This window comes from Triticum urartu, chromosome 5A, assembly GCF_056163025.1.
Source record: "Triticum urartu cultivar PI428250 chromosome 5A, HENAU_Tu73, whole genome shotgun sequence".
Taxonomy (NCBI): domain Eukaryota; kingdom Viridiplantae; phylum Streptophyta; class Magnoliopsida; order Poales; family Poaceae; genus Triticum; species Triticum urartu.
The window spans coordinates 518,288,641-518,315,023 of record NC_141877.1 but is presented as its reverse complement, the minus strand read 5'-3'; the positions used below and the strand labels follow the sequence as shown (position 1 = coordinate 518,315,023).

Sequence of the window (26,383 nt, the reverse complement as noted above, 5' to 3'; positions counted from 1 at the left end):
AACTAACTCAATAGTTGCAATGCTTGCAAGGCTTATAGTGATGTGCATTACTGAGTGGGCCCAGAGATACCTCTCCGACAATCGGAGTGACAAATCCTAATCTTGAAATACGCCAACCCAACAAGTACCTTCGGAGACACATGTAGAGCACCTTTATAATCACCCAGTTACGTTGTGACGCTTGGTAGCACACAAAGTGTTCCTCCGGTAAACGGGAGTTGCATAATCTCATAGTCATAGGAACATGTATAAGTCATGAAGAAAGCAATAGCAACAAACTAAACGATCAAGTGCTATGCTAACGGAATGGGTCAAGTCAATCACATCATTCTCTAATGATGTGATCCCATTAATCAAATGACAACTCATGTCTATGGCTAGGAAACTTAACCATCTTTGATTCAACGAGCTAGTCAAGTAGAGGCATACTAGTGACATACTATTTGTCTATGTATTCATACATGTATTATATTTCCGGTTAATACAATTCTAGCATGAATAATAAACATTTATGATGATATAAGGAAATAAATAATAACTTTATTATTGCCTCTAGGGCATATTTCCTTCAAGAGATACCTCTCCGACAATCGGAGTGACAAATCCTAATCTCGAAATACGCCAACCCAACAAGTACCTTCAGAGACACCTGTAGAGCACCTTTATAATCACCCAGTTACGTTGTGACGTTTGGTGGCACACAAAGTGTTCCTCTGGTAAACGGAAGTTGCATAATCTCATAGACATAGGAACATGTATAAGTCATGAAGAAAGCAATAGCAACAAACTAAACGATCAAGTGCTATGCTAACGGAATGGGTCAAGTCAATCACATCATTCTCTAATGATGTGATCCCGTTAATCAAATGACAACTCATGTCTATGGCTAGGAAACTTAACCATCTTTGATTCAACGAGCTAGTCAAGTAGAGGCATACTAGTGACATACTGTTTGTCTATGTATTCACACATGTATTATGTTTTCGGTTAATACAATTCTAGCATGAATAATAAACATTTATCATGATATAAGGAAATAAATAATAACTTTATTATTGCCTTTAGGGCATATTTCCGTCAGGGAGGAGGCCGTCGGCCAGGAGGGGCGCGCCATAGGGAGAGTCCAATCCTAGTTGGACTCCCCTTCCTTTTCCAAGAGGGGGAGAGAGGAAAGGAGGAGGAGAGGGAGAAGGAAAGAGGGGGGCGCCGCCCCCTCCCTAGTCCAATTTGGACTTGCCATGGGGGGCGCGGCCACTGTTGCGGCCCTCCTCTCCTTTCCACTAAGGCCCATGAAGGCCCACTACTTCCCCGGAGGGGGGGTCCGGTAACCTCCCGGTACTCCGAAAAATACCCGAATCACTCCGGAACCATTCCGGTGTCCGAATATAACCTTCCAATATATCAATCTTTACCTCTCGACCATTTCGAGAGTCCTCGTCATGTCCGTGATCTCATCCGGAACCCCGAACAATCTTCGGTCATCAAAATCACATAACTCATAATACAAATCATCATCGAACGTTAAGCGTGCAGACCCTACGGGTTCGAGAACTATATAGACATGAACGAGACACATCTCCGGTCAATAACCAATAGCGGAACCTAGATGCTCATATTGGCTCCTATATATTCTACGAAGATCTTTATCGGTCAAACCGCATAACAACATACGTTGTTCCCTTTGTCATCGGTATGTTACTTGCCCGAGATTTGATCGTTGCTATCATCATACTTAGTTCAATCTCGTTACCGGTAAGTCTCTTTACTCGTTCCGTAATGCATCATCTCATAACTAACTCATTAGTCACATTGCTTGCAAGGCTCATAGTGATGTACATTACCGAGAGGGCCCTGAGATATCTCTCCGATACACGGAGTGACAAATCCTAATTTTGAACTATGCCAACCCAACGAAACACCTTCAGAGATACCTGTAGAGCATCTTTATAATCACCCTTTTACGTTGTGACGTTTGATGGCACACAAGGTATTCCTTTGGTACTCGGGAGTTGTATAATCTCATAGTCAAAGGAATGTGTATAAGTCATGAAGAAAGTAGTAGCAATAAAACTTAACGATCATTATGCTAAGCTAACGGATGGGTCTTGTCCATCACATCGTTCTCTTAATGATGTGATCCCGTTCATCAAATGACAACACATGTCTAAGTTTCCGGTTAATACAATTCTACCATGAACAATAGATATTTATCATGACATATGGAAATATAAATAACAACTTTATTATTGCCTCTAGGGCATATTTCCTTCAGTGGCTTCTCTCTGTGGCTATGTGGATGGCGTGGAGTGGAGCGCCGGGGGATCCTGATGATGGCGATGCTTCAGCAATGACGTCTCCTGCCCGCGATATGGAGGCTTAATTTGGTGTGTTAGCGGGCTTGTTGACTAGGTCACCTCGATGTGGCATGGGTGAGGCTCCAGGCGAAAGCTCGGCGCCGACGATGACGATGCCTGTGGCTGTCATGTCCCTCTTGGGGGCGTCGTCGAGGTCCGTTTTTCCTGCGCCAGGGCTCCGGGTGAAAATCTTTGACCATTCCTTCGGTCTTGACGGCAGTGGCGCATTGCGTCGTCACCCTCCTGGGGGTGTCGTCATGGAGCTCGGGTTCTCTCTGGTCATGGCACGTCGTCATCGGTGGGCAAGCTCAGATCCCGGCTTGAAGTTCATGCGCCTCTGGTGTGGGGTGGTCTCGCGGCATCCTATCTTTTACACATGACTTCGTTGGCATCATTCTCGGCCTTGGTGTGTGCTGGCAGGATCGGCGCTCCACGGCCCGGAGTGAGAGGGCAGGGGGCTCTCTCCAGTCACAGCTTGGTGTGTGCGTTGCAACGGATGTCCGCTGCTTTCTTGTGGAGGCGTGCATCTAGTCAGTAGTCTGGAGTGCTTCTTGTTGGGGTGCGCTACTCCTGTTTATATGTTTATCTTTAATGATCTTCTTTGTAAAAGGGTTCCCTCACCACTTGATATCGGTTTGGTCGTATTGCTACATAAAACGGAGCCAAAGCCTTTTTCCGTAAACTGGACATTTTTTTTTCAGTCAGTGGACAGATAGTTTTCTTTTGAGAGAAAGCAAAGCTCTATTAATCAATGGTGTTGGGCAAATCACCCAAAGCACACTCAGCCACAGAGGCTGAGACATCCGACATCCATTCTACATAATGGTTACGTTCATACACACAACCAATAGAGGCCAACTCATGAGCTACAGTATTGGCAGTGCGCCTACACATTGAAATAGAAAACGAGGAGAACCAGAGCTTTAGTTGGTACTTCATATCCTCAATGACAGAAGCATAGGCGGAGGAGTCCACTCTTCACACATCGAGGGCTTCAGAGACCAATTGTGAGTCTGTTTCAAACTGCACCCGAACCAGGCCTAGTTCAGCTGCCATGTTGATTGCATGAGACATAGCATAGATTTCGGCTGCAAAGGCGTCATTTACATGCTCCTGTCTTCCCGCTCTTGCACAGCCAAGCGAGCCATCGCTCGATCTGACCACCGCGCCCCAACCAGCATGTGCTTCCCCGGGCACGAAGGAGCCGTCAACATTAATCTTATAAACAGTGTCCTCCGAGGGGCATCAACAACGGTAGACGTTTGTGGAGGCGCAAAATAAATAAGTTTTATATCATTAAAAAAATCGCCTCAGCACCTGAGCTTACAACGGCAGGCGCTAATTGCGCGGGCTAAATTAAGCTAATTGTGCGGGCTAAATTAAACAAGCCGGGCGCTTCGCATGGGAAGAGAAACAATCTTGCGCCGACGCTATAGCCAGATTCGCCCGTGCTAAGCGCCGATGCCCTAAGCTGGAAATGAATCGAGTCTACGGTCGACATGGATGATCTCGCTACCAGAAAGCTGGGTCTAGCCTTGCAACGTAAGGGAGAAACCAATGAGAAGAAGTCGCCTGCACACGTTCGTTCCGGTGGCCATGGTCGCCGACGTCGTAGCCGTAGCTGCGCGGGACGCAGAAGCTGCACCTGCCCCCGACCACGATCGTCATTTCCTCGAGCTCATGGTTCTCCACGGGAAGCCACCTGCGCTCCCTCTCCGCGCAGCGGTGCACCCTGTACTGTCGTTGCCGGAAGCCATAAGATAAGTAGGTATCGTGGTCGCGCGTGTCCGTGCTGCTCACCATGAGAACGCCGTCGCGGGACACGGACTCGGTGAGCACGGCCCACACCTGCTCCCGCCGCGGGCTCGTGAGCCTCCTCGTCCGCAGGCTGCCGCTGCCGTCCGGCACCCACGCGTTCACCTCGGCGTAGCAGCTGACCGTGTAGAAGGCACCCCTGTGGAAGATGACGTCCAGGTACTTGTGCGGCATGCCCCTCGGAGGGCGCAGCGTCGCCCACGACGTGGCGCCGGGAGCGAGGTAGGAGAGGCCGCGCCCGCCGCTGCGGAGGAGCATCACGGAACATCGCTCGCCCCCATCGGAACTCCGACCAGAGCTGCTTGCCGGCGCGGGAGGAGTCCGTGAAGGGAGGCAGCGGGAAGCTCCGGCCGGTGAAGGGGTCGAGCAGGGACATAGCCCACGTGTCATTGTCGACCGTGATGACCCAGCCGTACGAGCTTCCGAGGATGCGCGCGCGCGCCACCTCGCCGTCGTCCATGACGGTCTTGACGGCCCACCGGCCGGAGTCTCTGCAGTACGGCCGACTGACTTCGACGACCGGGGGCTGCCCCTCCTTCCAGTAACTGCCTTTGTACATGTATATGCGGTGCGGGAGGCTCGGCTGCCGCCCCAGCCGGTGGAGGCGCGTGGTCCTGAGCGCGCGGCGCCATGACCGGCAGATGGCGGAGCAGAGGACGTTGTCGAGGGGCCCGGCGCGCCGGGCGATCTCGTCCAGCGCCTCCGTCGGCAGATCTGAGAAACCCACGACGGGCGGCGGCGCCATGCATGCACGGTACGGGGGATCGAATGGTGGATTTGTGAAGCGCCGCCGCCGCTGCTGCGCGACGGGCGTTGCCGCGCCGTGTTTCTAGTTAAGTACAGTACCAAATTTGCGTGTGTTAATTAAATGGGATATTTTTAGGAAAGTGTTAAATGAGAAAATGGATACAAAAATAAGGAAATACGGAAATTGGTTAACTTGGCGTGCCCCCAACAAAACCTGCTCGCTGACTTGACCGGGAAGTACCCATTCGGCGGAGGTTCCACAAACTGAGTGATTCTGTTGCTATGCATATATTGACAGTATAGCAGGAGCAAAGGGGAGGCCTTCTATAATTTCATCGTGCAATCCCATTCTGTCCGTGCACGTCTGTTTAAAGTAAAATGGATGAATTAGACGGCCTACGCGCGGGCGCAAACAGACTTTTGTCCGTTTTCTTTTCGTTTTCGACCCATCCCCAGCCTAAATTTGTGCCGCTTTTAGGGTGAAACGGACAGCACGCGGACGCTCGGGCCGTCTGTGCGTGTCCTCCTCTGACCCGCCCGCCGGTGGCACAGGGGCGCCTTTTTCTATCCGCCCCTCTCCCTCCCTCCGGCCGCACGCCCTCCATTCTTCTCCACTCTTCCCCACTCTTCTCTTGCCGCCGCCGCCGCTGCTGCTGCCATTGTAGCTGTGCAGCTCGGACGCGCGCTCGCCCAGCCCCTTCCCCTCGGCGCCCCGAGCTACCCAACCACGGCCACCTGTTTTGCGCACCCGCCGGTCGGATTTGGGGCGGATCCGGACGGTATTGAGCTCGCCCGGCTATGGGAGGCAGCGCCACGCCATGGACTGGCCGGGCACCGAGCCGGAAGGCCATGGCAAGGCTGCAAGGCCACATGCAGGCAGTGGCTCCTCCTCTAGCTGCTCGGATCTACACCGTCGGTGGTCCGCCGGTAGAAACACGAATGGCGATCGGTCAGGCTCGGTGCTAGCCCAAAACCTCGTCGGCGTACCGTTGCTGCTCATTAAGTGCGACCACTGCCTAAAGATGATCGTGCGCCGCGTGTCTACAATGCCGGAACATCCCGGATGGGTGTTCATCAAGTGCTTAAATGATGGGGTATGTGCTTTTTTTTAGCTTCGGTTTGTGTTCTAGATTTGACTAGTTGTGCTAACTTCAAATTTTGTTGTGTAGAATGAATGCAAGTTTTGGTATTGGAAAGAAGAGTACATCGATATATTGATAGAGCGAAATTTAGTAGATGTTCGTACACTTTTAGCTAGTATAGAGGCTGTAGATGAGACAAGTGCACTTGTTGCTAGATTAGAGGCTAGACACGAGACTAGATGCGAGGAAGCAACCTCTACTTCTTTAGACTCGAAGAAGAAAGAAACACGCAAGATGGAGGCGGCTCCTCCGCAGACCAACAATGAATGCATCGAGAAGGCACTAATCCAACTTACAGGAGCAGTTATGGAAGTTGGATATCTTCTAAAATGTATTCTTGTGGTTCTTGTTTTCTTTGATCTTACTTTTCTAGTCAAAATTTGGTGATGTATTCCCATGTACCAAGAATGAATGATGAAAAAAAATTTAAGGGCTTGCATACAGAAAGTATGCGGACAGGATGCGGCCGGGATGCGTCCGCGCATTGGGCGCACGGCCACCACATCCCAGGACAGGCCCGGACACGACCCCATTGCCCTACCCAAATGGACAGAAACCGGACAAAACGGACGTCCGTTTGGGGTCACGTGGTGGAGTTGCCCTCAGCAAGTGCACGAAATGTTTCACGCATGAAAGGACATTGCGCCCTACGACATGTACATCATTCAATAACGCTATGTGAGGTCGTTGTCGTATCACTGGCACACTATTCAGATAAGCATCACCATGTTTTGCGACGTGGTTCGTCAGCTCGAGGTAAAGTGGAAATTGCACGCGGCAGAGGATGAGATCATAAGTTTTGCTTCCTCTTGCTCAACTCGTTGATTGATTCGTTGCCTCGATGTTGGTCTACACATTTTATATGTAGCCCGCACGCGCTGCTCGTGGTGTACCACAAGACAGATGGACGGTCATTTACATGCACACACTGTTGGATGAAGCTGAAGGGGAATATGTATAGAACGACATGATTCGTTGATGAAAAACTTGTTAGACAGCTGGGGGATAGTCGAATTTGAAACATTGTTGTGCTAAACTTAATTTTTATGCTATGTACGGATTTCTTTTCGAACTTCGATGAATATCGACGGTTTGCATGAATTTCATCTAGCTTGTTTAAATGCAGGCTGAAATGTATGTAGCTACAATTGGATGACATCATCCTGCATTCGTATTTGCGGACTGGTCCTTGTCCTCTAATGAATGCGGGAGGATATTTGCGGGTTGCCGCTGGAAATGCCCTAAGCTGTCTTGTAGCTCCTGGCAAAAAAAATCCCGTAGCTCATACTCCCCCACTCCCAAACCACATAGTACATCTTATATACCAATAGTCATTCTTATTTCCTTATTTATCTCATCATGCAAGCATGCCATCTCATCATACAATTATGAATAAAATAAGGTCCAACTCAATAAGCAAAATGCAAAGAAAAAAAGACCCACCACAACATTCAACCATGCATGAAAAAAATATTGTATTGTACGACTATATACATACCTAGAGGTTCAGAGGCTGATGTTGGTGCGGGAAGACCATGTCACCAATTTTGCTCTAGCCGTGGACAACATCGGTGCTGAGATAGGGACAACAATAAGGCGGGATGAGAGGACGAAGCGCTACATGTCATCGACCAAATCGGACGGAGGCGTCGTGGTCGCGGGGCGCACTGCCACTAAGGAAGTTGTCGGGGGTAACACCATGAAGCCACTTCGATCAGGCCATCTGGCCCGCCTTCTCCCTCAATGTCATGCAACCCAGCAGGGTCAGGCATGCGCACGTCCCACATATCTTACTATTTCTCCACCACTCATCATTAGTTTGATTTCGATCCGTTACACGAGCATATCATTGTATTGCGTCATTGCTGCTAGGATACCTGGTTAGCCTCTGCCTGCACGATCCACCTACTCCTCACCACATCTGTTGATTCAACTGCAACACATCCAGTTGTTGTAAAGGGAAGAAGGTATGGCTCTTAAATCTCATGCTTCATTTGTACTGTTTCTAGCATAAACTGCCACGATGTCTATTTTACGATCTAGATGCTATACATACATATAGAACTATGTGAGTTTAGTGAAGTCACGCGGGGAGTTCATTCAAGGTGCAGACATGTAATTTGTATTGCAGTATTAATCGCTACTTTTTTTTATTAGCAACACATGATATGTATTGTCTTCTTTCCATTGAGATGATCAAAGGTAAGATCCTCTGCAAATTTGGTTAGAGAACTGATCGTACTAAGTAAGTTGATTTCAGAGTTACACATTAAATCCAAGCCATCTTTTGCAGCAAAACATTTCTTATTTTTCTTTTCTTACTCTTTTTCCCTTACCGTGTGCCCCTGTCTTTCAAATTGTTTATTACACTACCACCCCACTGTAACATGCGGGGTGTTGTCTAGTGAGGACAAAGTGGGGGAGGGTGGGTCCGGTTGGGTGCCTTTCTTCCTCCTTTCTCTTGTGCGAGCAAAGAACATACTGCCCGTCTAGATGTTTGGGGAGGATATAAGTGGCCTGATTATAGATGCTCTAAATACTTGCAGTGTCCCAACTTAATAACCAAGCATGCGAGCAGAGGCGAAATGAGCATAGCCCAGATGGATATGTTCCTTATGGTGAAACTAGCCCATCAGGGTTTAAGTCCTAGACTTGGCACTCATGCTCAGATTTTCTGTATTTATGTTAGTCATTTTGGCCATGTTCTTTCGGTGGAAGAAGATGTTCCTCGACACAATTGCTCACGAACTACAGGTGATCATGATTGTAAGCATGTTCGCAATACGTTCCTGAAAAAAAGGGTAGAATAAGAAAATCCTAGACAAATTAATTAGCAAAACAAATAAACTGCAGCCAAATTAATTGGATCGATCAAGAACATGCATCCGTACAACAAATAAAGCTTGAAACTAAAATCAATCGATTATACGACACCCGCTACCTAATGGCTGTATCTAGTCTTGGAACGTAAGGGAAAAACCAATGAGGACCAGATGACCCGTAGCCGTCATATATGCCGCCGTAGCTGGCTGGGACGCACAATGTCGTGGTTTTGTCATGGCAGTTGTCCTAGAGAAAGGACTTAGTCGTGGAGCCATCGCTACGGGTTAGCTTGAAGGGGTTAAAGCGGACACAAGGACGCAAGAGAATTTATACTAGTTCGGCCCCTTCAATGAAGGTAAAAGCCTACCTCTAGTTGTGATGGAATTGATGGGTGTTTCGATGACTAGGGAGCAAATAAGCTTCGCCTATGTCTCGAGTTGTTGTCTGTCTTTGAACCGCCGCCGGGTCGTCCCCTTATATACATGGGTGACGCCTGCCGGTTCAGAGAGTCCCAACACCGGTTCATACTCGTATCCGGGTTGGTCTCTCCTTGTTCCTAACTTATATTACAAGTATATGCACAAAGCTGATGTACGGCTACAGGTTGTAAACCGACTACGGGCCCTGGGCCTTTATCTGCCTCTTTGGGGTTTAACACCTTTGAACTACTGATAGAGTTAAGCCGGCCCAGGTAGGCCGGTTTATACCCAGTAGTAATATCCCCAACATTAGGCCCCAGATTGATTTGAACAGGTTCATGTCAATCCTTAGCAACAGTCTTCGTCTTCAACATCTTCTTGTAGTTGTTGAACCGCCGTGACGTCATCTTATCTGTTTGCTGTAAATCGGCGTGACATCATCTGTCATAAAGAAAACATCCATGATATCTTCTTGTTTAATAGATTCGCAATGACCGAGGTGACCGCCCTACTTCCAAAATCTGCGGTCCCTTGATTCCCGCGCCTGACACATGTCCTTTGCCTTATAAATAGGCCCGAAGGGTCATTTATTTTCTTCCCTTCGTGCCCTTCCTCTTCGTCTTCCTCGCGTCGCCAGTCTCAGAGCTCCGCCGCCGCCGTCGTCTTCTGCATCACCCTTGGCCGCTGCATCAACTTGAACGCGCCAGAAAGCCGCGGCGACCTTCCGCGTTTTCCTCAGCTCTGGTAGGTCTTCTGTTCTTCTCAACATAGATCTGATCTAGGCCTTCGTGTTCTTGCGGTGTTCCTCACTTGTTCATACTCATGTACTAGCTCCTGGATGCACATGTAAACCCTTGCTTTGTGTAGCGGTAACTTTCAGTATCTGCCGCTAGTTTCCTGCCCAAAACCATAGATCTCACATATACTTCTGCTCATTGATTCAATACTGTTCTGCTGTGATCTTCGACTATTTTTCTTATTTTCTGAACTTGCTTCAGATCCAATGCCGTAATAAGATCTTGTGAAACCTGTTTCTGCATACTTAACCATCCGTAATCTCAATTGCTTCAATGTTTAGGTCAGGCAGTTTAACTTTATAGAAAATTTTCCAAACCGGTATATGCCATTAGTCCCCTTGTTGAACCGCCAGATGTTGGTTGCTTCATGAAACTCCGGTTTAGATAGATCTGCTTCCGGTTTAACATTGCACATATCCATGTACTTTGTAGATTTCATCATGGCCAAGCAAGTGTATGAGTGCAATTGGGTCCCTTCTCGCGTCACAGAGGATCAACTGGACGATTTAGTCCCGATTGGCGCCTTGGGCAGCAAAGACACCGTCCATTGGAGGGCTCCTGGCAAAGAATGCCCCCCCCACACCTCGAGAAGGAGAGGTTGTTGTTTTCGTAGACCACTTAGCCCGGGGTTTTAAACCGCCCGGTTCTAAATTCTACCGGGATGTTCTAGCTGATTTCCACCTCCATCCGCAAGACACTGGCCCCAACTCTGTTACAAATATGTGCCACTTCCAAGTGCTCTGTGGGGTGTTCTTTCAAGAGGAGCCCACAGTGGAATTATTCAGAGATCTTTTCCATCTAAACCGCCGTACTGAGTTTACTGATGGCTCTAATACGGAGTTGGGTGGCATGGCGATTCAAAAAAGGAAAGAGGTCACATACCCTCACGCCAAGCTGCACAGTCACCCCAAGGAGTGGAATCAGACATGGTTCTACTGCAAAGACACCTCCCCTGCTGGTGAGAATCCCTTGCCTGGCTTTCGTCCGGAGTGGCTCAGCAATACCCATCCTTTTCCTCAACGATTGACTGCCCAGGAGAGAAGCAAATATGCTCCTCAGCTGTCAAACCTCAGGGCCTTTATGGCCAACGATTTAACAGGGGTTGACCTTGCTCGCTGTTGGATATCATGGAGCATACTGCCCCTTAGTCAGCGCTCCGGTTTGATGTGCGAATATACTGATAGTGTGGATGACCCACTGCGACATTCAAGACTCCAGCTCTCCGGTGAGGAAATCACAGAGGCTGTGCGTAAGATACTGAATGAACCAGAGCACATCTGCGCTAGAACCGGCCTGCTTCCCTTCTGTGCTACCAACAAACCGCCAGCTGTAAGACTTTGATTTTTCTCTTTGCTGAATCTGTTATTGATATGTCTGGTCATTGTTTTTAATATCAGTGTTTGCATAACCAGGGCGATGATCCGTTTTGGAGCAAAAAGCTGCTGCAGGAGAAACCAGAGAAAACAGATAAACCGGAAAGAGCAACCCGGCAAAAAACTAAAGCTGTGAAGAAGATTGCCCACCGGAAAAGAACCACTGCATCTTCTAATCCGGCCCCTGATGACGAGGTGGATAATCTGGACTTTGAGGTAGAGCTTGACTCACTTGGTTTATTTTTCATGCGTCTTATTGATGATGATATTTGTCAGGATGATGCCGAAGCCAGCCATGCGGATGTTGCAGAGGTAATTATTCTCTCTTCCGATTCAGAAACTTTGCCTTCACAAAAAATCCGTTAGGCAAACTGGAAAGTTAAATTTTCTCATCCTCTTGCTTATTTGGATCCTAAACTTCTTATGAAGACTCAACAACACGAAGCTCGCCGCACCACCCGGCACAGCGGCCAGGTAGTTACCTCCGCCGGTTTACCGAACAGTCCGGTTCGGAAACGTCATTCCGAGGTCTCTAATTCGCTTGTCAGTGCTTGTCCTAAAGCGGGCTGCTTTCGTCAACCTCTTAATCCGTCTGACTCCGATTATCAGGTTATTTCCCACTCATCTTCTGGCGAGTCGTCGGCTACTCAGCTCCCACCGCTCAAAACGGTGCTTGGGTAAGCTATATTTATTGTGATGTTTGTAGTATATTGCCTTAGAACATATGCTGTATTTAATTTTGTTATTCTTCTTAGGGCCAAACCTAGGCCGAGCAAGAAGGCCCGCCTGGATAAAGCGTCCGAAGAAGATGTCATTCTTGAGCCAGGCACCACACCCAATCTTGAAGCGGCCATTCCTGAGGATGTTCCCAATGATCCACCGCAGCCAGATGATGATCTTACTGCTGAGGAAATACCTACTGATACCTCAGGTCCTATCCATCAGCCCACAGGTTCCCTCCGGGTTGAAAGCTCCACCGGTCCTGCAAAACCTACTGACAAGCCAACAGCTCCAGTGCAAACCGGCGGTACCAATGATGATGAAGTTGTCATTACTGGCACTGGCCATACTGAGCCAAGCAATCCTGTCGCTTTATCCAAACATTCTGCCAAGGAAGAACTAGCTGCTTTTGGCAAAGGCAAGTGGAATGCTGATCTGACGGCTTACGCTGCTCTGAACGCCCAAGATATCCATTCTGGCTATCTGAACCGGCTGTATACCAGCCGTGACTATGAAGCTGGTCTGGTTAACATGATGAAGGATAAATATGAGGTAACTTCCATATGCTCCTTCCTGCTTGTATGCTTTCATTCTTGCTGACTCTCCTAGCCCCTAAGGGCCGATTTGAAATATTCTTTCAAACCGGGACTTAATAATATGAATCTTGATGCTTTGAAATTTGCTGATGTAGTCCCCAAGGGCCGGTTCAACTTAGCGTAGTTAAACCGGTACTTTAAGTAATTGAAACTGCCGCATCAGAATACATATGATTAAATAGCCATTAGCCCCCAAGTGCCAAGTTGAATACTTGTATTGATCTTGGGACTTTGTAAACAATCGAAAGATGAAGGGGTAAATCGGAGGCCGCTTTAGATCAAATATGCATTAGCCCCCAAGTACTAAGCGCATAACTTGTTATGTGGTTGGTACTTGAATCCTTCTACCAGTTTGCTGAAGCATATATCTGTATGCATGCAGGCGGAGCTGAAGACGAAAGAGAACCAAGTCATCGATCTTCAAGAAGCCCTGAAAACCCAACAAGCTGAAACCTCCAAAGCAAAAGAGGAATTGACTAGTGCTTTAAGCGCCATGGAACAACTTAAGGAAAACTTCAAAAAGAAACGGGCGGACTGGGCCACTGAGAAATCCACTTTGATCAAATGAGCAGAGGATGCTGAGGCTGCACTAAAACCAGTGGCAGATGAACTGACCAGCATAAAGCGGCACGTGCATGCCATGACTGCTGCTATCTTTGGTAAGCCAGTTTTCCTACTGAATTGGCTCTGCCTTCTGACAAAGTCGTCGGCTTATTAACCCTTTATGGTATTTCAGGGACACGCATTGGTCACTTGGGGTCAGATGTACAGAAGAAGCTAAAAGCCGCCTATACATTGGTTGAACAATTGTATACTGGTGCCCAGCGGATCATCTGTACCGCCTCTCATAACAAACCGGCGCCTACTTTGATTCAAGATACTCTGATGAAACTGTCGGTGCTTCCTGCCCGGATTGAAGAGCTAAAAAAATCTGCTGCTCGAACCGGCGCAATCAATGCTTTAATCCGGGCAAAAGCCTGGGTGCCGGACTTTGATCCTGTTGAAGCGGCTCAGGGCTATCCCACTTGAAGGAAGATGGATCAGAATTCGGTGAAGCGGATCTGCGAGCGATAAACCGGGAGGTGCGTCCACTAGCTTGTCAGTTGGCTGAGGAAGCAGACTTGTCTCGTTATCAAGCGCAATATGACAGTCAGAACAAGCGAATAGCTGCGCCAATCCATGAGTCGGAAAATCTGATTCCTCCAATCCGTAAGCATACTTACGCTCCCGATATTGACCCGTCCTTGCTGATCCACGATGAAGCTGTTTTTCAATCATTAATGAGAATCGACTGGACAACTGTGGATTTCCAGCCACTGGGTAGGGATACAGAGGCTGAAGCGGCGCAGGACGACCCACAACCATCAGGCCAGGCTGGTGACCAAGCTTGAACCGGACGCCGGTTTAAAACTGCCTCTTCTTCGCGAAAAACAATTATATTACTATGGGCACCATGTTGCCTTGTAATAGGCTAGCTGATACCTTTCATGTTGATATGCCTTCATGCATAATTTGTTCTTCCTGTGGCAATGAACTTGCCAAAACACTTTCTGAAATAAAAAATTCGTCAAGTGCCACCGCGGTTGTACCGTCAGGCGGAATATAATGTCTGCATATATGAAATCAAAACAAAATTTTAAGTATGACCAAATTTTGAGATACATAATACCTGCCGTCATTGAGCGTGAAGTTGGCTTGGCCAATCTTGAAGCGGAGTTTTGCAAACCCATACTGTTTGGAGGAGATAACAGCTCCTGTATATATATGACGCTGGTTTACCATGTAAACCATGCCGGGTTATGATAAACACCGTGTTACTCCATAAGAGGATGTTAACAACAAGGATCAAACCGGACAAATAGTCTCCGGATTGACATGAACTGTGTTCCGTCAATTGATTGGTTAAAAAACTTTGTCGGTTTAAAGAACACAATAAAAAGCAAAAACCCCCCTTCAAAGAAAAGTATGAAGCAAAAGCAACGACAAAAACGTTTGCCAAAAAAGATTTATTTAAGCTGATCAAATGGCGTAACCATGGCCAAACACGACCAAGCTCCCGTTAGGTGTAAATATGGTTCTAGTTAGCCAGGTCCCCAAGTGATTCTTGTGGCATTTATGCCGACCAAATGGCATGGTCATGGTTCGGGTTCGACCAAGCCCCCAAGTGATTCTGTGGCCTTAGGCCGATCAAGAGGCATGACTGGTTCAGACATGACCAAGTCCCCAAGTGATCTGGTGGCTTTCGCCTATCAAGAGGCATGGTATTGGTTCGGACACGACCAATCCTCCAAGTGATATAACACGATGCTTTTAGCAAAGTGAACTCAAGGGGTAAACCGGAGGCCGTTTTAGAGCAACTCCGTGTAACCTCACATTATGTAAAAGAACAGACACCCCGCTTTAGCTGAGGTTCCGGTTTATTATACTTAATCATAATATATACATTGTATGTACATAAGTATAGCCAATGGCTCAGGTATAGTAAGGCCGAAGATGAGCTATATTCCATGGCCTGTTAGTCTCTTCCTCTGATGTACGTGAGTCCTTATGCTCTCGAATATCGATCAGATAGTACGACCCGTTGTGCAGATTCTTGCTGACCACGAAAGGCCCCTCCCAAGGTGGGGATAGCTTATGCATATCAGTCTGATCTTGGATGAGCCGAAGCACCAAATCTCCTTCCCGGAAGGCTCTGGTTCTGACTCGGCGACTGTGATAACGACGAAGATCCTGCTGGTAAATCGCTGACCGGGCGGCTGCGATGTCACGCTCTTCATCCAACCGGTCCAAAGCATCTTGCCGTGCTGTCTCGTTGTCCGCTTCAACATAAGCCATGACACGAGGTGAGTCATGACGGATATCGCTGGGGAGAACCGCCTCCGCTCCATAAACCATGAAGAACGGTGTGTATCCTGTTGATCTGTTTGGTGTTGTATTGATGCTCCATAACACAGATGGTAATTCTTCTACCCAACAACCCGGCGTTCTCTGCAAAGGAACCATGAGCCGGGGCTTGATGCCTCTCAAGATCTCTTGATTAGCTCTCTTTGCTTGACCATTGGACTGTGGATGTGCCACTGATGAAACATCGAGCCGGATGTGCTCCCGTTCGCAGAACTCCTTCATAGCACCTTTGGATAAATCGGTACGATCATCTGTGATAATACTATGCGGAAAGCCAAACCGGAAAATCACCTTTTGATGAACTGAACCGCCGTGGCCGCATCACACTTGCTAACAGGTTCTGCCTCCACCCACTTTGTAAACTTGTCCACCGCCACCAGGAGGTGGGTCTTCTTATCTTTGGACCTTTTGAAAGGCCCAACCATATCCAGCCCCCAAGTCGCAAACGTCCAAGTAATTGGAACCATCCTCAATTCTTGAGCCGGTACATGAGCACGTCTTGAAAACCTTTGGCAACCATCACATCGTCTGACCAGATCCTTCGCATCAGCATGAGCAGTTAACCAATAGAAATCATGGCAAAACGCTTTAGCCACCAGAGACTTTGAACCGGCGTGGTGACCACAATCTCCTTCGTGGATCTCCCGCAAAATTTCACGGCCTTCTTCAGGAGAGACGCAACGTTGAAAAGCTCCTGATACACTGCAATGATGCAACTCACCGTTGATGACAGCCATGGACTTGGATCGTCGGATTATCTGCCGGGCCAGAATCTCATCTTCTGGCAACTCGCCCCGGTTCTTGTACACCAGATAAGGAAGCGTCCAATCCGGAATAACATGAAGAACTGCCACCAATTGAGCCTCCGGATCAGGAATGGCCAAATCCTCTTCACCAGGGATCTTCACCGACGGGTTGTCCAGCACATCCAGAAAAACATTGGGTGGGACCGGTTTGCGCTGAGAGCCCAGCCGGAGTAAAGCGTCCGCCGCTTCATTTTTCCGCCGGTCCACATGGTCCACCTGATAGCCTCTGAAATAACCTGCAACAATATCCACCTCACGACGATATGCTGCCATGAGTGGGTCCTTGGAGTCCCAAGTGCCAGACACTTGCTGAGCCACAAGGTCCGAATCACCGAAGCACTTAACTCGACTTAGATTCATCTCCTTAGCCATCCGAAGACCATGGAGCAAGGCTTCATACTCAACTGCATTGTTAGTACAAGAGAACATTAAACGGAGAACATAACAAAACTTATCACCTCGTGGGGAAGTTAATACGACTCCAGCCCCCGAGCCTTCCAACTGCTTGGATCCGTCAAAATGGATGGTCCAATACGTATGATCCGGCTTTTCTTCAGGCGCTTGCATTTCCGTCCAATCATTGATGAAATCAACAAGTGCTTGAGACTTAATCGCTGTCCGAGGCACATATTTCAAACCGTACGGCCCCAGCTCTATAGCCCACTTTGCAATCCGGCCAGTTGCTTCCCGGTTCTGGATGATATCTCCCAAAGGAGCAGAACTGACCACCGTAATTGGGTGCCCTTGGAAGTATTGCTTAAACTTCTGGCTTGCCATAAAAACTCCGTACACCAGCTTCTGCCAATGCGGATACCTTTGCTTGGACTCAATGAGTACCTCGCTGATATAATAGACCGGACGTTGAACCGGATGCTCCTTACCTGCCTCCTTTCGTTCCACCACAATAGCCACGCTGATCGCTCGAGCATTAGCAGCAACATATAGCAGTAACGGCTCCTTGTCAATGGGAGCGGCGAGCACAGGCGGATTGGCCAATTGCCGCTTAAGTCCTTAAATGCTTCATCAGCAGCAGAACTCCAGACGAACTGATCCGTCTTCTTCAACATCTGATACAAAGGGATCGCCTTCTCACCAAGGCGGCTGATAAACCGGCTTAACGCGGCAATCCGGCCTGCCAAGCGTTGAACATCATTGATACACTTCGGTTTAGCTAGGGAGGTGATGGCTGTGATCTTCTCCGGATTAGCCTCAATTCCCCTGTTGGACACCAGAAAACCCAATAACTTGCCCGCCGGTACACCAAAGACACACTTGTCCGGATTAAGCATCATCTTGTACGTCCTTAGGTTATCAAAGGTTTTCTTCAAATCATCAACCAGAGTCTCCTTCTCCCTGGATTTAACCACAATATCATCCACGTAAGCATGTACATTACGGCCAATCTGCTTGTGAAGACAGTTTTGTACACACCGTTGATAAGTTGCCTGGGCACTTTTGAGCCCAAAGGGCATAGACACATAGCAGAAGGCTCCAAAGGGAGTTATGAATGCCGTCTTCTCCTGGTCCTTAACTGCCATTTTGATCTGATGATAGCCAGAATATGCATCCAAAAAACTTAAACGCTCACAACCCGCCGTAGCATCAATGATTTGATCAATACGGGGGAGGGCAAAAGGATCTGCTGGACAAGCCTTATTAAAATCTATGTAATCCACACACATACACCAGGTGCCATTTTCCTTAAGGACTAACACCGGATTGGCAAGCCACTCAGGGTGAAAAACTTCAACAATAAAACCAGCTGCTAAGAGCCTGGCTACCTCTTCTCCAATCGCCTTGCGTCTTTCTTCGTTAAATCGGCGGAGGAACTGTTTCACTGGTTTGTATTTAGGATCCACATTAAGTGTGTGCTCAGCGAGTTGCCTCGGTACACCTGGCATGTCGGAGGGCTTCCATGCAAAAATGATGTCCCGATTCTCACGGATGAACTTGATGAGCGCGCTTTCCTATTTCGGATCCAAGTTGGCACTAATGCTAAACTGCTTGGATGAATCGCCAGGTACGAAGTCAACAAGCTTAGTTTCTGCTGCCGATTTGAACTTCAGGGCCGGATCATGCTCCGTAGTTGGCTTCTTCAACGGAGTCATGTCCGCCGGATCAACATTGTCTTTATAGTACTTCAACTCCTCGGTGGCACAAACCGACTCTGCATAAGCCGCATCTCCTTCCTCGCATTCCAAAGCGATTTTGCGGCTTCCGTGAACCGTTATTGTCCCCTTGTGACCCGGCATCTTGAGCTGCAAATACACATAATAGGGCCGAGCCATAAACTTGGCGTATGCCGGACGCCCAAACAGGGCATGATATGGACTTTGGATCTTCACCACTTCAAACGTTAATGTCTCCGACCTGGAATCATGATCATCCCCAAAGGCCACTTCAAGAGCTATCTTACCAACGGGATAGGCTGATCTGCCAGGCACTACACCGTGGAATACTGTATTGGATGGTTTGAGATTCTTATCTGTAAGTCCCATACGACGGAAGGTCTCATAGTATAGGCTGTTAATGCTGCTCCCTCCATCCATGAGCACCTTGGTGAACTTATAACCTCCCACCTGAGGCGCCACCACCAGAGCCAACTGACCCGGATTATCGACCTGGAGTGGGTGATCCTCTCTGCTCCATATGATTGGCTGTTCAGACCAACGTAGATAACGGGGTGTGGCCGGTTCAACAGAGTTGACTGCCCGCCTCTGAACCTTCCGGTCTCGCTTGTCCAAGCTAGTGGTAAAGACATGGTACTGCCCACTACTCAACTGCTTTGGGTTGCTTTGGTAACCTGACTGTTGCTGCTGTTGGTTGTAACCACCCTGGTTGTTCTGACTATTTTGACCATAATGCCCGCCCGGATTACCATTAAATCCTAAACCGGAACTTCCTCCACCGTAACCCGGCCCGGATCCTGAGCCGCCGCCAGATCTGTGGTCATACCGGAAATTATTAGAATTCTTGAACTCCTGCATAATAAAGCAATCCTTCAAAAGGTGGTTTGCTGGCTCCTCCTTCCTCCCATGTTTTGGACAGGGCTGGTTTAGCAAATAGTTCAGGCGGTTTGGGTTGGGGTTGGACGCTCCACTACGATTTTTTGGCCTGCCCTTGCGCCGCTGGCCATTGTCCTGTACGTTGGTATTAGCCACAAAATCCATGTTGCCATCCGCTTTACGCTTGCCTCCTCCGCCATTGCCTACCCAGTGATGCTGCTGACCTTTGGAGCTGTTGTTCTTCTTCCCCTTCCCTGTCTTCTCATCATCAGATTCGGGATCCTTGGTACTATCAGAATCAGCATATTTTACCAAAGCGGCCATGAGGGTTCCCATGTCGGTGCAATGACGCTTCATCCGCCCCGATTTCAACTTCAGGGGCCCAAACCGGCAGTTGCCTTCTAGGGTTAATACTGCGGTGTCAGCGTTGATGCGGTCTGAGGAGTGCAACACTTGCGAAACCCGGCGCACCCAATGAGTCGTTGACTCTCCTTCCTCCTGGACGCATGCAGCTAAGTCCACTATCGACATAGGCTGTTTACAGGTATCCTTGAAATTGTTGATAAACTGGGCTCGTAATTGGGCCCACGAGCTGATAGAATTAGCGGGCAAGCTTTTTAGCCAAGTACGGGCCGTTCCTTCAAGCATCATGGTGAAGTATTTCGCACACGCCACGTCATCCACATCAAGCATCTCCATGGCCATCTCATAGCTCTCTACCCATGTCTCTGGTGGTTGATTCGCCGTATAATTTGGTACCTTGCGTGGGCCTTTGAAATCCTTGGGCAAACGCACATTGCGTAAAGCGGGGACGAGGCAAGGCACCCCAAAGAACTAGAAGTAACACCAGGCTCGATTGAAATGGTTGGACGAACTGGCGTGAGCTGCCGAGCCTGATGCTATGCGGCTAACTCGGCCTCCCTATGCGCTCGGGCCCGGTTCACCACTTCCTGAGCGTCATCAGCACTACCTGTCGGGTTGTTACCACGGGGTGCTCCACGTCGTTCATTACTCGATACTGCTGGTTCATCCATATGTTTGCTATAGCTCCGGCTTGGACGGGGGGTCGAGTGGATTCGGTCGCGGCTGTACGAGTACGCCTCCTGTTGGGCCAAAGCTGTCCTCAGAAGTTCCTTGACCCGTCGTGTCTCTACTGCTTGCGGCGAGTCACCTTCAACTTGAATGGCCTCCAGTCGTGCAGCAGCGGCAACAAGATTGTCCATTGGGTTGGAGTAGTGACCCGGAGGTGTTAAAGCATCCCGAGGTATAACGGTGTTTTGACGAGGCGGGTCCATCTGACGGGGCTGAACCGGTGCACCAGTCCCAGGGGCTTCTGCCCGGTTCCCCTCCGGCTGATTACTGGCTCTTGGTCCTGGAGTGTTGAAAAGGTCTCTGTCCTCGAAAACCGGAGGTAAGCGGGACCGGTGCTTCCTCCTCATGACTTCATGTGACGCGCTCTGATCCAACATAAGCCTGTAGGCCTGTGCGTCTAAAGCGGCCCGCTCTGCGGCCATCCTGGTGTCCTCAGCCGCCAGATCCGCCTTGGCCTGGGTGATCTGTTCCTTTACCTTTGCAATCTCCGTGTTGTGAACGTCCTGATCTGGCGGATTAACTTCCGCCATAAGCACAGCCAACGCATCAAATAGCTCTGATAGAATGTGAGTCGGCGGGCGCACAGGGCCTCCTGCCCCGGCGGCCGTTGCTGCTGCTGAACCGGAAACCGTTGCCACAGCTGTCGAAGAATGAAGCGCTGCTTGTGTTCCGGCCATGAATATTCCAACCCGGTTGGGCAGATCAGAGGGGTCCGGAATACTGTCGCCATCGGAACAGCTCCCAATCCGGCCATCTTGTAGCTGATAAAGAGATTCGGTTTCTCCGGTCGAAGATTCGTCACCGGAACAAATGACAGTCGCCCCGCGAAATCCCGATCTGTCCTCATGACTTCCTCCATGGACGACTCCCACGAAGGCACACTTCATGGCCGGTTTAACCCGGGTGGATTGCGCACGCTGAGCCGTCTCGACGAGGTCGGTGCAGTTGTTCGGCTCAGGGCCTGGTTCACCGATCTTACCAATGAAAATGTGAATACTACCAAAGGGGACCCGGTACCCATATTCAACTGAGCCGGCCTCGGGGCCCCAGCCTGCATCGTCGATGTAGAGCCTGCCGCGACGACTCTTAGTCATCCGGCCTACAGCATAGCCCTCGAGTCCTTCAAAGCGGCCCTCCAAGAACCGGAAACCATCGTGCGATAGCCCCACGGTGGGCGCCAACTGTCGTGGTTTTGTCACGGCAGTTGTCCTAGAGAAAGGACTTAGTCGTGGAGCCATCGCTACGGGTTAGCTTGAAGGGGTTAAAGCGGACACAAGGACGCAAGAGAGTTTATACTAGTTCGGCCCCTTCAATGAAGGTAAAAGCCTACCTCTAGTTGTGATGGAATTGATGGGTGTTTCGATGACTAGGGAGCAAATAAGCTTCGCCTATGTCTCGAGTTGTTGTCTGTCTTTGAACCGCCGTCGGGTCGTCCCCTTATATACATGGGTGACGCCTGCCGGTTCAGAGAGTCCCAACACCGGTTCATACTCGTATCCGGGTTGGTCTCTCCTTGTTCCAAACTTATATTACAAGTATATGCACAAAGCTGATGTACGGCTACAGGTTGTAAACCGACTACGGGCCCTGGGCCTTTATCTGCCTCTTTGGGCTTTAACACCTTTGAACTACTGATAGAGTTAACCCGGCCCAGGTAGGCCGGTTTATGCCCAGTAGTAATATCTCCAACACACAAGCAGCATCCTTCCCCGACTATGATCCTCATTCTGTTGCCATTTTCCACCGGAAGCCACCTACGCTCGCTCTCCACGCAGCGGCTCACACTCTTGGGTGGTCGCCAGTAGTTATCTGTGGAGGAAAAGCTGTAGTGGTTGTACCTGTAGCTGCTCTCCTTGGTTTCCGTGCTGCTCACCATAAGAATGTCATCGCCAGACATGGACTTGGCGAGGACGGCCCACACCTGCTCCCGCAGCGGGTTTGTGACTGGCCTCGCCCGCAGGCCACCGTCGCCGTCGGGCACCCACGCGTTCGCCTCGCCGTAGCAGCTGACCGTGTAGAAGGCCCCCTTGTGGAGGATGACATCCAGGTATTTGTGCGGCATGCCCCGGGGAGGGCGCAGCGCCGCCCACGACGTGGCGCCGGGAGCAAGGTAGGACAGGCCACGCCCGTTGCTGTGGAGCAGCATCACGGCGTAGGTGCCCAGCCGGCGCCCGGGAGCCAGCGCCGCCTTACGGAACATGTGCCTCCACAGGCGGGAGTTCCCGTCCGGCTTCCAGAAGGTCCCGCCCTTGGGCTCCCGCCGCTGCTTACCCGGGAGGGAGTCGCTGAAGGGAGGCAGCGGGAAGGTTCGGCCAATGAAGGGGTCGAGCAGGAACATGGCCCAGGTGTCGTCGTCCACGGTGACGGCCCAGCCGTAGGAGCTCCTGATGATCCGTGAGCGTGCCACGTCGCGGTCCACGACAGTCTCGACGGGGTATGGTCCATCTCGGGTGCCGTACACGTACGTGTTGATGTAGTTGGGGCTGACCTTCACAACTGGGGCATGCCGGTATCTTTCGATATATATCTGGTGCGGGCGGTCAGGCCGTCGTCCCAGCAGGAGGAGGCGGGTGGTCCTGAGCGCGCGCCGCCAGGGCCTGCAGACGGCGGAGCAGAGGACGTTGTCGAGGGGCCCGACGCGCCGGGCGATCTCGTCCAGCGCCTCCATCGGCAGGTCGGAGAACCCCATGACGGCCGGGGCCGGCGGCACCATGTATCTAGGATGAGCGGTCGATGCCACCAAGGGCGTCGAACTTGTGATTTTTGAGCGCCTGACTGAGTTTGTTCGGTATTAAAGATCGATTTGACTTGACCCCGACGAAACCTGAACATACTCCAACTTGACCAAATCAGCTACCAATCCAGTTTGGCCCCGACGTATCCGTGCGCCGATCGGACGGGCCCTCCGAAGCGATCGAGCGGCCGCGCGTCACACCCTGATCAACTCGGATACGCAAATTTCGAAAGTTTCCAGGGCAAGTGACTCGTTCAAGCATAGAAAAAAAAAGAAAAAACGAAAAACAAAATACTCACACGAATCTTCACGTAAGATCTATGAGATAAAACTTAGATGTGCAGCAGTTATGACACATCTAGATATGCTTTAACAAAACTGATTTCAAAACTCTATGTAAAACTGATGAATCTGGCGCACGTCAGATACAGAGGAATTGCCCGCGAACGCCTTATACGCCGTTGGATGTCTAGTACGAATCCTGATGCACAGTAAGGTGCCATGTCATTTTGCTGGATGTGTTCGCTCTATGCTTGAACCCAGCAAATAGAGAGCATCCGCATCTAATCCAGTTCCTCACCCCCCCCCCCCTCCCCTCCTCCCACTCGCTTTCCACATTTTTCCTCGAGGCCATCCAAAATGTGAGGGAAGCAGATCAGAGAGGGAGAGCGAGGGTTCCGGCTACCTCACGGTGGCGACCTTACCACGGGTAGTTTAATTAAATTTACTCCAATATTTTGCATGTATATTTTTATTCTATCGAAAAAATACATGAGTGTGGCAATGCGCATCATCAATTATCTAGTATGTTTTGGTACTCCATCTACATACCACGGCAACTTCATTTTGGCTTTTTCCATCAAACATTCAGTTTTGGGTTAGTTCTACCCCTCATTACACGGCAAATTTACTTGCGTTTCAGCTATCAGACTGGTTATTATGTTTTTTTCAATAACTATCACATGCTATTTTTTTCAATTGGCTTTTTTATGTTTTCTCTAGTGAACAAAACTATCATTTTCAAAAGAACAATTCTCTTAAATATGCCATGTGCAAAATGAAAATATTTTAGGTGCCGTGCCATGTCGGGCAACTTTCTTTGTGTCTTTTGCCATATCTATCCGAAGAATGTTGCCATGGCAATTACAAATTTAAGTATGATAATTAATTTCAAATTTGTTTGCCATGGCAATTACAAATACAATATCACTGCAACTTAAGATGCATTCTCCATTATCAAGTTTTTTGATATGTCTAGAGAAAGAATTTTGGCATACTTTGTTTTTCATATGTCAACATGATGGCTACTTCTGTAGTGTCTTTGCCACAACTATATCGGAGAATGTTGCCGTGGTTACTTAAGATTTTTTATGGCATCGGTTCTGTCGTGGATTTGTCACGACAGATATCCTAGCAGAAGGACTTAATCATGGAGCCATCGCAACAAGGTTAGCTTAAAGGGGTTAAATGAGATAAAAGACATAGAGAGTTTATACTGATTGGGCCCCTTACGGTGAAGGTAAAGGCCTACTCCAGTTTGGGATTGTATTGCTTGTGTTTCGATTATCAAGGAGCGAATACGCTTGACCTAGCTCTCGCTCTCTTGTTTTCTCTCCCTAAACCGTCGCCGGGTCGTCCCTTTATATACACAGGTTGACACCTGGCGGCTCATGGAGTCCCGACCGGTTCATACACAACGTCTCCGGCTCGGTGACTAACTATGCATGCCTTACAATACAAGTCACACATATATGGCGGTTTACACCCATGGGCCTCAAGTCGCCTTTGGGTTTTGGGCCTTCAGTAAACCTGCTTCGTGAACTGCCATCTTCAACATCTTTCTGGGCCTTGTCATTATGAACCGCCAGTGGCATGACCCGGCCCCTCCTGGGTGAGTCATACCCAATAGTTATATCCCCAGCATTAGGCCCCAGGTTGATGTGAACTTGTTCATATCAATTTTTCAATACTTAGAAAAATCCTTCCTCATTTGCTCTTGCAATATCTTGTAACCCGCCATGACGTCATCCCCTAGGATTGTGGTAACCCGCCGTGACATCACCTGTCATTAACATTATGCAAGGCCCAAATCTTAATATACCTTCTCTTTTAATGAGCCTCCGAAAATCGAGGCGTCTCTGCTGTCACATATCCATTTTTTGGCCTCCTCGATTCCCGCGCTTGCCACTTATCTTTCCAGCCTTATAAATAGGGACAGGTGTCGGTGTCAAAACCGGCGGATCTCGGGTAGGGGGTCCCGAACTGTGCGTCTAGGCCGGATCGTAACAGGAGACAAGGGACACAATGTTTTACCCAGGTTCGGGCCCGATGGAGGTAAAACCCTACGTCCTGCTTGATTAATATTGATGATATGGGTAGTACAAGAGTAGATCTACCACGAGATCAATGAGGCTAAACCCTAAAAGCTAGCCTATGGTATGATTGTTGTATGATGAAGTTGTCCTACGGACTAAAACCCTCCGGTTTATATAGACACCGGAGAGGGTTAGGGTTACACAAAGTCGGTTACAATAGTAGGAGATCTTGAATATCCGCATCGCCAAGCTTGCCTTCCACGCCAAGGAAAGTCCCATTCGGACACGGGACGGAGTCTTCAATCTTGTATCTTCATAGTCCTGGAGTTCAGCTGAAGGTATAGTATGGCTACCCGAACACCCCCTAATCCAGGACTCCCTCAGTAGCCCCTGAACCAGGCTTCAATGACGACGAGTCCGGCGCGTAGATTTTCTTCGGCATTGCAAGGCGGGTTCCTCCTCCAAATTCTTCATAAAAGTTTTGTAAACACCAAGAGTAGTGTCCGGCTCTGCAAAATAAGCTTCCACGTATTGCCATAGAGAGAATAATATTAACACCAATCTAATCTGCTGACGTATTCCGCAGCGTGACATCACACTACGGCCAAGCCTTTATTCGAATTGTTTTCACTTCTCCACCTCAGCGTGTTTTGCGAGGCGGTTTCCTTGGCACGTCTTGTCAAAGCAGAGATCGTGTCCCCTTTGTTTACGGGATTCTCATTAATACGGACGTGGGTAACC

At 49.1% G+C, this 26,383-nt stretch overlaps 1 protein-coding gene and 1 pseudogene across 1 annotated transcript; both read right to left on the bottom strand.

The window, feature by feature from the left end:
- Positions 1-3,866: 3,866 nt before the first annotated feature.
- Positions 3,867-4,914, bottom strand: LOC147972402 (uncharacterized; annotated as a pseudogene).
- A 5,262-nt stretch (positions 4,915-10,176) lies between these two features.
- Positions 10,177-23,288, bottom strand: LOC147972401 (uncharacterized). The gene is made up of 2 exons (XM_087524322.1): positions 22,377-23,288; positions 10,177-10,365 (listed from the first exon to the last, which is right to left on the bottom strand). The coding sequence occupies exons 1-2, from the start codon at positions 23,280-23,282 to the stop codon at positions 10,177-10,179; spliced, it is 1,095 nt and encodes a 364-aa protein (XP_087380448.1). The 5' UTR covers positions 23,283-23,288.
- Between the last annotated feature and the right edge of the window lie 3,095 nt (positions 23,289-26,383).

Bases quoted from the DNA above. Each gene is read 5' to 3' on its own strand.
- LOC147972401 (XM_087524322.1), bottom strand. From the start codon at position 23,282: ATGGGGTTCTCCGACCTGCCGATGGAGGCGCTGGACGAGATCGCCCGG. The intron at 10,366-22,376 runs GTGAGCCGCTGC...TAAACATTGAAG, and splicing joins ACTGGCGACCACCCAAGAGT to CAATTGAGATTACGGATGGT.